The sequence below is a fragment of the Moschus berezovskii genome, chromosome 13, assembly GCF_049115385.1.
Source record: "Moschus berezovskii isolate FMDL1 chromosome 13, NW_MosBer_1.0, whole genome shotgun sequence".
NCBI lineage: Eukaryota > Metazoa > Chordata > Mammalia > Artiodactyla > Moschidae > Moschus > Moschus berezovskii.
This window is the reverse complement of record NC_142472.1, coordinates 67,818,039-67,831,537: the sequence shown is the minus strand read 5'-3', so window position 1 is coordinate 67,831,537 and position 13,499 is coordinate 67,818,039. Positions and strand designations below refer to the sequence as shown.

The window sequence follows — 13,499 nt, the reverse complement described above, 5'->3', positions numbered from 1 at the left end:
CCCATCACTATCCCCACCCTCTTCCCCAGAGGCAACCTCTGTCCTGATTTCCACCACCACAGTTTTATCCATTTAAAAAAAAATTAATTTTTGTAAGCGTATAGTTGCTTTACAATGTTAGTTTTTTACTGTACAGCAAAGTGAATCTGCTATACACATACATACATCCCCTCTTTTTCTGGATTTCCTTCTATGTAGAGTTCTGTTCTCATTAGTTATTTATTTTATAGATAGAGATGGGAATTGACATGTATACACTTTTTTCTTTTTTTCTTTTACACTTTTTTCCTAACTGCAATGTGTGGTTTGTGAGATCTTAGTTCCTAACGAGGAACTGAACCCTCCAGCTCAGCGGTGAAAGCAAGGCATCCTAACCAACTGGACCACCAGGGAATTCCCCTAGTTTATCTGCTTTTGAAGCTTACAGAAATTGAATCATACAACATGTACCCTCTTGGTCTGGCTTCTTTTACTTATAACTATTTTTGTGCAATGCATCCATGTTATTATGAGAAGTAGGTTGTTAATTTTCATATTGGAATTTTCACTGTATGTATCTACCGTCCATTATATGTATGTACCACAACTTATTCATTTAGGTTGGTTCTGGTTTGGGGTTATAATGAACGCTGCTGCCGTTCTGGTGCATAGCGTAAGCACTTCTGTGAAGCATCCCTCAGCTGGGTTTTAGGGCATGCACACGTTCAGTTCCATTTCAACACAGTGTCCACTTTACATTCCACCAGCAGTATATGAGAGGTCCAGTGGTTCTGCATCTTCACCAACACTCATCGCTGTCAGTCTTTTCATTTTCAGCCATTTTAACAGGTCTGTGGTAGCTCAGTAGGTAAAGAATGCGCCTGCAATGTGGGAGACCTGGGTTTGATACCTGGGTTGAGAAGATCCCCTGGAGGAGGGCATGGCAACCCATTCCAGTATCCTTGCCTGGAGAATCCCCACCGACAGAGGAGCCTGGTGGGTTACAAGTCCATGGGGCTGAAAAGAGTCAGACATGACTGAGTGACTAACCACAGCAGCACACAGCAACATCTTGTGGCCTTAAATATCATTCCCCCAAATCCCTTCTCTTTTGTGAAGTATTTAGTCAGATTATCTCATCAACTTTTCTCTATTAAATTGCATGTCTTTGTCTAATTGATTTACTCACTGGGATAGGTCTTCTGTCAGCTATATGTGCTACAAATGTCTTCCACCTCCTGGCTTTCTTTTTTTTCCTCTTAATGGTGAATTTTGATGATCGAAAGTATCAATACTTGATTTTAAAGCAGTCAAACTTATTGCTGGTTTTGAATCCTTTTAAAGAATATATTCTCCTATTTTTTCTTCCTGAAGCTTTATTATTTGCCTTTCATATTAAAATCAACAATTCACCTGGAGTTGATATTATGCATGGTGTGAGGTAAGGATCAGAATTCATAGTCCCCACATGGATATGCAACTGACCCGGCAACATGTACTGAAAAGACTATCCTCTCCCCACTGCTCTGCAGTGGCACCTTCATCCGAAATCCAGAGTCCATACGGGAAGGCCTGTTTCTGGTCTCTCTAGTGTGCTTCACTGGTCTGTCTACTCACTGGTTTTCCTGAACCAACACTACATTGCCGTAATTACTGCAGCTTTATATGAAGACTTAATGTCTGCCAGAGTAAGTCCTCCAGCTCTGAGCTCTCACAGCGTTGTCTTAGCCTTCTTGGCCCTTTGCATTGCCGTAAAATATCTTAAAATCAACTTATTTAAAAAGTGGCAAATAGATAAATCTGTCTGGATTTTAATTAGGATTACATGGAATCTATAGGTCGATTTGGGGAGAATTGACTTCTTTACAATATTAAGCCTTCCAGTCCATGAGCGTGACAGATCTCTCTTCCTTATTTCAGTTCAGTTCAGTTCAGTCGCTCAGTCGTGTCCGACTCTCCGCGACCCCATGAATCACAGCACGCCAGGCCTCCCTGTCCATCACCAACTCCCGGAGTTCACTCAAACTCATGTCCATCGAGTCGGTGATGCCATCCAGCCATCTCATTCTCCGTCGTCCCCTTCTCCTCCCGCCCCCAACCTTTCCCAGCATCAGAGTCTTTTCCAGTGAGTCAACTCGTCGCATGAGGTGGCCAAAGTATTGCAGTTTCAGCTTTAGTATCAGTCCTTCCAATGAACACCCAGGATTGATCTCCCTTAGAATGGACTGGTTGGATCTCCTTGCGGTACAAGGGACTCTCAAGAGTCTTCTCCAACACCACAGTTCAAAAGCATCAATTCTTCGGCGATCAGCTTTCTTCACAGTCCAACTCTCACAACCATACATGACCACGGGAAAAACCATAGCCTTGACTAGATGGACTTTTGTTGGCAAAGTAATGTCTCTGCTTTTTAACATACTATCAAGGTTGGTCATAACTTTCCTTCCAAGGAGTAAGCGTCTTTTAATTTCCTGGCTGCAATCAGCATCTGCAGTGATTTTGGAGCCCAAAAAAATAAAGTCTGACACTGTTTCCACTGTTTTTCCATCTATTTCCCATGAAGTGATGGGACCAGATGCCATGATCTTAGTTTTCTGAATGTTGAGCTTCAAGCCAAACTTTTCACCCTCCTCTTTTACTTTCATCAAGAGGCTTTTGAGTTCCTCTTCACTTTCTGCCATAAGGGTAGTGTCATCTGCATATCTGAGATTATTGATATTTCTCCCAGCAATCTTGATTCCAGCTTCTGCTTCTTCCAGCCCATTTAGGTCTATTTAATTGATGCTTTTGAACTGTGGTGTTGGAGAAGACTCTTGAGAGTCCCTTGTACTGCAAGGAGATCCAACCAATCCATTCTAAAGGAGATCAATCCTGGGTGTTCATTGGAAGGACTGATGCTAAAGCTGAAACTGCAATACTTTGGCCACCTCACGCAACAAGTTGACTCACTGGAAAAGAGTCTGATGCTAGGAGGGACTCGGGGTGGGAGGAGAAGGGGATGACAGAGAATGAGATTGCTGGATGGCATTACCGACTCTGTGGACATGAGTTTGAGTGAACTCCGGGAGTTGGTGATGGACAGGGAGGCCTGGCGTGCTGTGATTCATAGGGTCGCGGAGAGTCGGACATGACTGAGCGACTGAACTGAACTGAACTTCTCTCAGTGTTTTATAGCTGTCTTTGTTTTCTGTGTAAGACTTGAATATCTTTGTTTTCCCCTGATATTAGAATGCTATACCAAATGACATTTGTTAAACTGCTACTTTAATTATATACTGGTTTGTTTTTAATCCCATGAAAATTGGACTCTGTTACTCAGAGCTTCCCCCTACCTGATGTTTCATGAAACAACCATCCCACTTGTTAAAGTGGTCTGATACACGCTGGGGAAAGTTGGGCTTAACAAATTAATCTCGCTTCTTTACTGCAGAACTTCTAAAGTCTTGAATGTGCTAATATAATATTCCTGAAGCTTACTTGCCCATATTCATCCAGTATTCAACAAACATCGTAGTCAAGTATCATTCAAGAGATAAGTACAGAAAACAGCAATTACTCTAGATATTTTAAGCAGGAGAATTGAATACGGGACTTTTACTAGGGGACAGCAAGAGCAGGTGCTTGGCTAAATTTCTAGAAATGGCTCCCAGATGAGCACAGGACGGCCCCTCCCAAGTACGGCACTACCCCCGAGGCCACCACTGGCCCTCTATTCCCACTGCCCCAACCACAACTGCCTCTCACTGCCCACAAGGTTGAACACTTGATGTGCTAATGCCCCAAACCCTCACATTTCCACAGCCATAGACATTCCCTGTCACCGGAGAGCAGAAAAACACCAATGAAAAGGAACAGTTGAAAACGGTCTCCATGCTTTCACCCTTCAAACCTCTCATGAATACCTCAAATGGTGAAACCAGTCTGGACTATAACTGCAGCCCTCTGCACGAGGAGACCTCGATCGAGGTGGCACAAAGGCTGAGCTGAGTGACCGCGTCCAATATGATCAACCGAGTGCCTGGTGTGTGCACGTGCCAGCAACCCTCCGAGGCAGAGACACATCCGTGAGCTAAGAGGCTGTGAGCAAAGCAGGTGCTGAACGGGTTAAGGTGAGTACCCGCTCCCCACCTCCGACAGAACACAACATCTGCCAAAACAAGTGTTTCCTGCAACCGCGGGTGGTAGTGTTTCCCTCTTGGTACTGAAGGTAAATGTCAAATTTATGTGTCACTTGTATCACTTACACACGACATCATGGCATGCCTTTCTGCATATTAACTTTACCTTTATCTTATTATTTCTCACTCATACTTTCCCTATGTTCCTATTTCCTGATTAACTTTTTATCGTATTTTTGTAAGGTATTTCAAATCTTCCTCCTTGCAAGAGAACAGATATAAATTAATCAGCTGTTGGTGAAACCCCAGTGTTTACCCATGAGGAGTTAACCCACTCACAAATTCCTTCTACTGTCATTTTTTTTTTTGTTGGCTTCACAAATTTGATACAGTACAAACGCAAAACAGAAGCATTCATTTCATTTCTGGTTTCACTTCAGTAACCAAAAGACTGGTGGGAAGATCAGAAGTTGAAGCAACAATAAGTTCTTTGAAATAAAAAATTAATATAACATGCTCTATGGCATTTCATGATAATTGGCTTTATTAATGTAGAACAATTAATGTTAGCCATAAAAGGATATAATTAAATCTGTTTCATTCTGTTTAAAATTTATTCTGTTCCCTGTATTGCCATTTAATTGGAAAAAACAATAGCAAAAACTCGTCAACCTTACAGTCCATTTGAAATTGATTCCACTGAAATCAATTAGGTTGTTCCAAAATGACAATTAAAAAAAAACAAAGCACAGACTGGAATGCATTACATTTTGGCCCAACAAAAAGGATTCATTCTCATAAAGCAAGCTGACAGTGTTTATGACTTTGAAAATTCACTGAAACTTTTTGCGTGAATTAGATCCTTTGTGATGCATTTTCTTGAGTTCTACCCATGACTGCCACAGTAACAGTCCTGGGATCAGAACCCAAACACCATTGAAAAATACCAGATAGACCCAAAAGTAGAGCCAACTGTTGGTGTTGAGGTTGGGGCTTCCCATAAGCCAGTCTGGGCAGAAGGTCATCCACCCGCCATACAATTCACACACGCACAGGGTAATCTGTACGAAATGCCTGTTAGAAAGAAAGAGACAGGGATGAAACTGCCAGCTGTACCAACATTATCTCCCACAGCAGAACACCTCCCTGAAGTGGGACCTCAGGTTTTGCGGAGAGGTTCCTTGATGGGGCAAGTTGATAACTGATGAAGACCCATGCTTTCATTTTCCTTTGGAAAAGAAAATGGCAACCCACTCCAGTATTCTTGCCTGGAGAATCCCACAAGCAGAGAAATTGGCAGGCTACAGTCCATGGGGTAACAAAAGAGTCGGACACAATGAAGCGACACTTTCCTCGCAGAAGCAACAGCACCCTCTCTAGATTATACTTGGAGTTAAAGAAGGTCTCTTGGGTATACAGCCCTATCCCTTGGAAGATTTAATGAAGCCACGAAAAAGAGACCTGGATGTGAATCTATGAGCTCCAATCTCACCTGTGGGAAAAGGGCTAATAATAATCCCTTCCTTGAATAACGCTTCGCTGGTGGCTCGGTGGTAAAAAATTCACCTGATAGTGCAGGAGACTGGGGTTCGATCCCTGGGTCGGGAAGATCCCCTGGAGGAGGGAATGGCAACTCGCTCTGATATTGAGGCCTGGAAAATCCCGTAGACAGAGGAGGCCTGGCGGGCTACAGTCCATGGGGTCTGTAGAGTCGGACAGGACTTAGCGACTAAACAACAACAACCTCGAATAATATTGTAGAGATTAAATGAGATATGTAGATAAAGCACTGTGCCTGACAAAGCATACATATTCAGCAATGCACATGTGTGAAAATGTTTGAAATAATAAACACATGGGTAAATGTAGTAAATCCACAGCCACGACCATGGAGTCAAGGTCATGTAAGGCACCCAGAAGCAAGCTCCAGGAGATGGTGAAGGACAGGGAAGCCTGGCATGCTGCAGTTCATGGGGTCACAAAGAGTCAGACACAACTGAGCGACTGAACAACACAAGGCAGCCAGGAGGAAATTTTTCCTACCAACTCGCTATGTAAAATTGGGTGGGGGCAAGTAGATTAAACGACTTTTGAGGTTTCTTTCGAGTCTGAAATTTCATGATGAAGTTTTACACAGACTTCTTTGATACAAGATGGTGGAAAATGGAATGCCACTGTGCCGAGCTGACATGAGTCTAAAACCAGTCTCTGGGAATCATTCCCAGGAAAGCAATCTGTTCATCCCAGGTCACTCTGTCCCTAAGGAGAAGAAGAAGGAAACGGAGGGAGGGAGCAGAGTTCAAAGTCTCAGGGCCTGACGGACGGTTAATCTGCCATCTTTCTCCTCCATCTCCTCACCCTTCGGCCTTCCTCATACTGTCCATAAGCTGCTTCTGAAAAGACTTATTTAATTGCATGTCCACCTCAGAATTACATGAGATTTCTCTTTGTGACACGTGGAAAAGAAGTTTCTAGAATGATTTGGGGGCGGAGGATGAAAATAACTACCCTTTGATTTTCCACAATACTGGCAGCAAATCACCCAAAGCTGCTAACACTGTGCTTGTATATACAGTATCGAGGTCGTCACCACCATCATATTGCTGGTGTTTTTTATTTTGACCGATCTGAAATTAAACTGTATCAGATGACTTTCATCTGTTCTACGTTTTGCCTAACAAAGGCCGGTGGTCGCCATCCACTCCACATGTCACTGTGGCATCGGGACAGCTGTTTCTCCTCTTTCCAGCCGGACAGGAGAAGAGTACTTACCGATAATGTTTCTCTTTGACGATGGCATAAACAAGGACCAGAGCCAGAGATCCACCCAGGACGACTGTCAGAATTTCCACAGACACGATGGTTGGATCAAAATAAAGCCATCTTGCATCAGCTTTGCCGTATTCTTTCCCTAAAAACAAAATATACTTTGTTACTCATCTGGCAACTATTTTTATGACAGTTGGTGGAAATGACCCCCCCCCATTTGGAGGAGATAAAAAGAATAACTGAACTGCCATTCTCTCTACAGTCTTCATGAAGCCTTAGTGGAAGGAAAGAGGCGTCCTGAGACAAAAACACATTACCACCGGACACAAGTAAAGATAACAACATCACATTACATTTGTAAAATGATTTGCATTTTCCAAAGTGCTTTCACAGGTGTGGCTTCTTCACCTCCTCCTTTTTCATCATAAGCAGCAGGATTCTAAATTAATTCGACACCGTCAGACTTTGCAAAGATAATCTTTAATAACTATCTTGGTAGATGTGTGATAATTATAATGCATTATAAGATACATTATAATTCCTAACTTTAAAATTTCAATATAAAGTTTGTATTAGTCAGACGTGGGAAAATTACTGTTCAGGAAATGTTTATAAAAACACGTTTATTAATAACTGAAGAGGAATTGAGTGTTGAGGGGCCAGCAAGGAGGGGAGGGGAGCAACACAGCCTGGACGACAGAATGAATCTGAAATGGACCAAGGCGGCATCTCGGGCTGCTACAGACACGGTATTCACTAACAGCAGCCGCCACAAAAGCCTCCGCTGTGCTGCCCCGGGAGCAGGTGTGCACTGAGAAATCTTTTCAGACCCCATTATCAGCATGGTTTCTTCGAAAAAGCACCATGAGACCAGACAGTCCTTCTAGTGCTGGACCGAGGGCCTTGCCTGAAGTCGTCTTTCCTTCCTCCTCTTCTCCCGCCTCACCTTCTCTTTCTCTCTTCCTTTTGCTGTTTACCAAAGTAACACAGGCTGGTCCCAAGATCTCAAATCACCAGTGGGGGAAAAAAACCCAAAGCCCCTACCCCTTTGCTTCCTTTAACTACGGTTCTCATATAACTTAGGGAAGCTATGAATGGTCCAAAATTAGCTACATGATCTGACTGATTGGTCTGAACAGCACAAAACAACGGTCTCTTAATGGTTAGAGTCAGGGTCCCTCCAGGGCTGGGGACAGAGGCTTCCGATGAAAGGCTGTCCTCAGGGAAAGGACAGGCCAGTAAACAGAGATAACAGAGACACACGCTGAGCGGAAATTCTGCGAGGGGCAGACACAGCCGGCAGAGTCGTCCAGCCTGTCCTGAGCTGACTGCCAGCCGTGACCTCACTGGGAAACAGCTAACAGTGAAAGTAAAAGTTCTCCCTCTAACTTTAAACACAGATACAATAGGTGAAATACAGCACCTAGTGTACCCAAAATCTAAGAAAATATCACAAGTAAAAGGTCAGTGCTTTAAGAGTGAAGAGATTAGTGGGTATTCAGACATTCACAAAAATAACCCTATTCATTCATTTAAAAAAATTTTATTTATTTGGCTGTGCTGGGTCTTAACTGTGGCAGCAGGGATCTTCAGTCTTTGTTGCAGCATGAAGGGTCTTTAGGAGCAGCATGAGAACTCTTAATTGCAGCATGTGGATCTAGTTCCCTGACCAGGGATTGAACCCAGGGCATCAGGAGCGGGGCGTCTTAGCCACTGGACCACCAGGGAAGTCCCCATTTCATTCTTCAATTCAACAATTGTTTTGTAGCATACAGACGCCTCTGTGCTAGACCTCAAGAATGCCTAGCACAGAACACAAAGTCTGCCTGCTGGTGGCTCATGCTATAGCGAAGTCAAACCACGCAGTAAGTGACGGGGACAGAGAATGGGGCCGGGAGGGAAGGCACTGACTCACAGGCTAGGAGACGAGGGTTCTGATCACCGCCTCTTCACCCTACAGGGGAGGGACGGGGCCCAGCCTGGGCTCATGGGGCGGCTCAGCACACAGCAGGCGGCCGACACTGGACGGATGAGGCTGATGGCTGCTCCTTGGTGATGCGACACTTGCAGGTGCAGAGAGGAGGGCACTGCGCCACGGGGGCCCCGTGGGGGCCGCACTAGGACACGGAGGGAACAAGGAGGGGCTGTGGGAGGCGGGCTCTGCACTGACACCAGGGTGGGTGACCCTGCTCCCACGGCGATGTGGCTGGCCTGCTGGAGTCATTCCGAGGGCTGGCAGGGCACTGAAGCCGGCTCCTTAGGGACACGCAGGTGCCGTGCTGGTCTGCGAGACGGGAGGGCATGGGGTGGGCGTGGGCTGCTTGTCTCGATTTCCATTAACAGGCAGGCAGGGTGGGGAGGGGCCACGAAATTAGGGCATTTGAGGACCTCCGGATTTTACCAGGAGTCAAGGAACACGCAATCCTGGATCTTAATCTCAGGCTCTTCTCTTACTCCCAGACCTTCCATTGTTGGTGTTCGGTTGCTCAGTTGTGTTTGACTCTTTGCAACCCTACCGGCTGCAGGACGCCAGGCTTCCCTGACCTTCACCATCTCCCGGAGTTTGCTCACACTCGTGTCCATCGAATCAGAGATGCCGTCCAACCGCCAGCAACCAAGGTGATGAAGCGAGGATAAGCACCACACCGATGAGCGGCCAGCCCACCACTTGTTTCTGTCCCGAATGGCACCCAGTCCAGCCTCAAGGGCCAGTGAGAGGAGTGGGTCACTCAACACGAGCCCCACATGGACCCTCGTGTGATGTCAGCTGCCCCCACCGCGCAGAAGTGTGTATGAACTGAAACACGGCTCTCACTCCCTAGATCAAATGGCCTCTTCTGGAACTTGTGCTAAGAAATAATCTGAATTACATTACAGAAATAAAGTGCATTTTGTGGAGAAACAAATAAAAAATCTCAGGTCTTAAATCACAGGAGGCGAGCCCTGAATAGGGGAGGGAGAGGTGTTTCAGGGGAAAAGTCTGAGCAAAAGCCTGGGGCTGAGAGCGCTTGGTGCGTCTGAAACTACAGGTAATTCAGCAAAGTTGAAGGAGACGGGGCGGGGTGTGTGTGTGTGAGATTGGGGGCCGGGGGAGTGATGGGGGCAGCATCCATGCTGGAGAGGAAGGCAGGGTGGGAAGGGGAAGCAGGCCCTGCTATCTGCCCGCCCCAGTGTACCAGACCTCTGGCATCTCATCTACCGCTTAATTTTACCATCTCTTTGCAGGTTCAGCGCCTATAAAGGGAGGGAAAGCACAAGCAGAGCGTTAACAAACCTAATGTGATCCTCGTCCTTCATCCTGTGAATGACCGCCAGGCTCGGGCAGAAGTTTAGAGAGAGGCACAAGCAGAGCCAGAGGAGGTATCCAGGAGCCAAGCCATGGCCGTGGTCTTTGCCACAGGGCAGAGATGAGGACATGAGGGGCGGCGACTCTTTTTCTTAACCAAACTCAAGTTAGCCTCCTCCGAAACCCTTTCTCCAAAAGGCCTCAGCACCTTGGATTCTGGGCTCAGACCAAGAATCCTGCTGAGTAACCTTAGTGATTTATTCTCTCAACAGCTTTATAAATGCCACACAGCAGTGTTAATTGTATTGACTGTGTCATACATTACATCCCTAGTAAGAATTTATTGTATAATTAGAAGTCTGTACCTTTTGAACATCTTCATCTAATTCCTCCACTACCCAGCCCCTGCCTCTGGTAACCACAAATCTGATCCTTCTCTAATGAGTTTTGGTTTTTTTAATTCCACATAAAAATGAGACATTGTAGTTTTCAATTTTTTCTGTCTAGCTTCTATCACTTGGCATAATGTTCTTCAAAGTCCATCTATGTCATCACAAACTGCAGGATTTCCTTCTTTTTATGGCTGAATAATATTCTGCTTCCCTGGTGGCTCAGGTGGTAAAGAATCCACCTGTGATGCAGGAGACCCAGGTTCGATCCATGGGAAGGGAAGATCCCCTGGAGAAGGGCATGGCAACCCACTTCAGTATTATGCCCTGGAGCATCCCATGGACAGAGGAGCCTGGCAGGCTACAGTCCATGAGGTTGCAAAGAGTCGGACATAACTGAGTGACTGAACATGAACACACGTCCCTGTATTTAGGGCTCCCCTGGCGGCTCAGATAGTAAAGAATCCGCCTGCGATGCAGGAGACCCAGGTTCCAAGCCTGGGTTGGGAAGATCCACTGGAGAAGAAAATGGCAACCCACGCCAGTATTCTTGCCCAGAGAATTCCATTTTGGGGTTTCCCAGGTGGAACTAGTGGAAAGAACCTGCCTGCCAATGCAGGAGATGTAAGACACGTGAATTCGATCCCTGGGTTGGGAAGATCCCCTAGAGGAGGGCATGGCAACCCACTTCAGTATTCTGCCCTGGAGCATCCCATGGACAGAGGAGCCTGGCAGGCTATACTCCATGGGGTTGCAGAGTCAGACATAACTGAGTGACTGAACATGAACACACGTCCCTGTATTAAGGGTTGAGCCAATCTCCCCTCCACTGCTGTGGTCTCTGTGGAATAATGTCTTCCTCACCATCTTTAACAAGTTCTACATCCTGGTGAATCAAAGGACAGTCCACAGATCAATAACTAGGAGGCCTTACCCCAGACCCTCTGGAATCAGAATCTGCACTTTAAAAAGAACCCCAAGCAACATGTGTCCTTTTGTTTGGCTGTGCTGGGTCTGTGTTGCAGCACCCAGGCTTAATTGCTCTGAGGCATACGGGACCTTAGTTCCCCAACCAGGCATCGGACCTGTGTCCCCTGCATTGAAAGGTCGATTCTCGACCACTGGATCACTAAGGAAAACTAGTTAGTATCTCTGTAAAGCAGGAAGAGTTCTGGAAATTATCTACAAGAATATATATATGTAATTGTAGCCCACCAGGCTCCTCTGTCCATGGAATGCTCCAGGCAAGAATACTAGAGTGGGTTGTCATGCCCTTCTAGTACTGAACCCAGGGATCGAACCCAGGTCTCCCGCATTGCAGGCAGATTCTTTACCATCTGAGCCACCCGGGAAGCCCGTACAATATATACACATATATGACAAATAAATGTTGAAAGTATGGAAAACACCCAGTTTAAATACTGCAGACTCCTCAATCTGCACTCACTGCAAACATTTTAGAATATAGCTTTATTGAGATATAATCCATGTGCCAGGTCTGTTTTTTCTTAAATCTGTTTAAAGTGTATAATTCAACAAGTTTTAGTACATTCCCAGATTTGAATCACCACAACCTCACTTTACATTAGTTTCCACTTCCCAAAAGAAACCTGTACCCATTGTTAATCACTCCCCATTTCTGGCCAAATCCCGCTCCCTTCCTGCACCCCCAGGCACCCACTAATCTGTCATCTGTCTCCATAGATCTGTCTCTTCTGGACATTTCATGCAAACAGAATCGTACAACGTGGAGTACAGGTACTCATTTAAGGGACAGCCGTACTTGGAACTGACCCCTCAAACGTGGCAAGTGCCAACATTTTACATTACTCACACAATGAAGCGATCAAGGCATCTGAGTCTGTGATGTTTCCCACCATAGACAAGTAGACATAAGGGCCTTCCTAGAGAGAAGAAAAGGAAAACATGGTCTAATTCAGCATCACACCCATAGGATGGCACCGGAGATACACCTTTGTGCAGGCAGCACCCCCTGCCCAGCCTGCAGGAGCACACATCCCGGCCAGCACCCTCAGCTCCACACCGCACAATCCCAGTGTGTATGGGCAGGGGCAGGTGAAGGCCGACCTTGGAAATAGATCCATCCAAAGTGAATGTTTATATAGTAAATGCTAGTTTTCAGTGACTGGCATTCTAAAATCAGAGGTGTGTTCTGATGGGGAAAAAAAAATAAGCTGAAAATTTTGTCCAAGAGTCTAAATGTTATAGTAAATAAGCTAAATTCTGGATGAATCCAGAAGTACTTCAGAGTACTTCATTGTGTCTCACCTCAAAAAAACCCCAAGATCTCTCTTAACAAATCTGGCACATTGTAAGTATCACTATCAGAGCAGGAACTAGTTCTTTCCTCCGGCATGAGGGAAAATTTAGGAAAATTAAAAATGCTTACAGGCTGTATTTAAATTTTTGGGTAAGGAAATCTCTGCAATTTAGCATTTCCTCATCAGAGAAATGTTCCTTTGCCTAAAATTTCAAAAACTGGATTAACTAGGATTCTCTAAGATATCTGATTATGTTGTTCCTTTAAAAAAATTTTGTTGCTGGTCAATACAACTTTTTGTTTCTCTTTACCAAAACAATCACTTATGACATCAGAACAGTGTCTCTGCCTAAACCCTAAGCTCACTTCTAGTACAACTCCCCAGAGGCTACCAGTTTTAACCACTTCTAACTGTAGTTCTGGCAACTATCTTTACACTTATATTACTAATTCTATTACTATTTCTTTGTGCTTAGTCGATCAGTCATGTCTGACTCGTTGCGAACCCATGGACTGTAGCCCATCAGGCTCCTCTGTCCACAGGGATTCTCCAGGCAAGAATACTGGAGTGGGTGGCTATGCCCTCCTCCAGGTGATCTTCCCAGCCCAGGGATCAAACCCAGTCTCCCACACTCAGGTGGAGTCTTTACCGTCTGAGCCGCAACAGAACCCAAGAC

The 13,499-nt window shown here is 45.3% G+C and overlaps 1 protein-coding gene across 1 annotated transcript in view; it reads right to left on the bottom strand.

Annotated features, from left to right (window-relative positions):
* Positions 1-2,840: 2,840 nt before the first annotated feature.
* Positions 2,841-13,499, bottom strand: part of EBPL (EBP like) — a 31,129-nt gene continuing 20,470 nt past the window's right edge. Inside the window, exons 2-4 of the mRNA XM_055426140.2 lie at positions 12,376-12,445; positions 6,870-7,008; positions 2,841-5,171 (exon numbers count right to left, since the gene is read on the bottom strand). Coding sequence (XP_055282115.1) covers positions 4,931-5,171; positions 6,870-7,008; positions 12,376-12,445 — 450 coding nt within the window. The 3' untranslated portion in view covers positions 2,841-4,930. The remainder of the gene's footprint in view (positions 5,172-6,869; positions 7,009-12,375; positions 12,446-13,499) is intronic.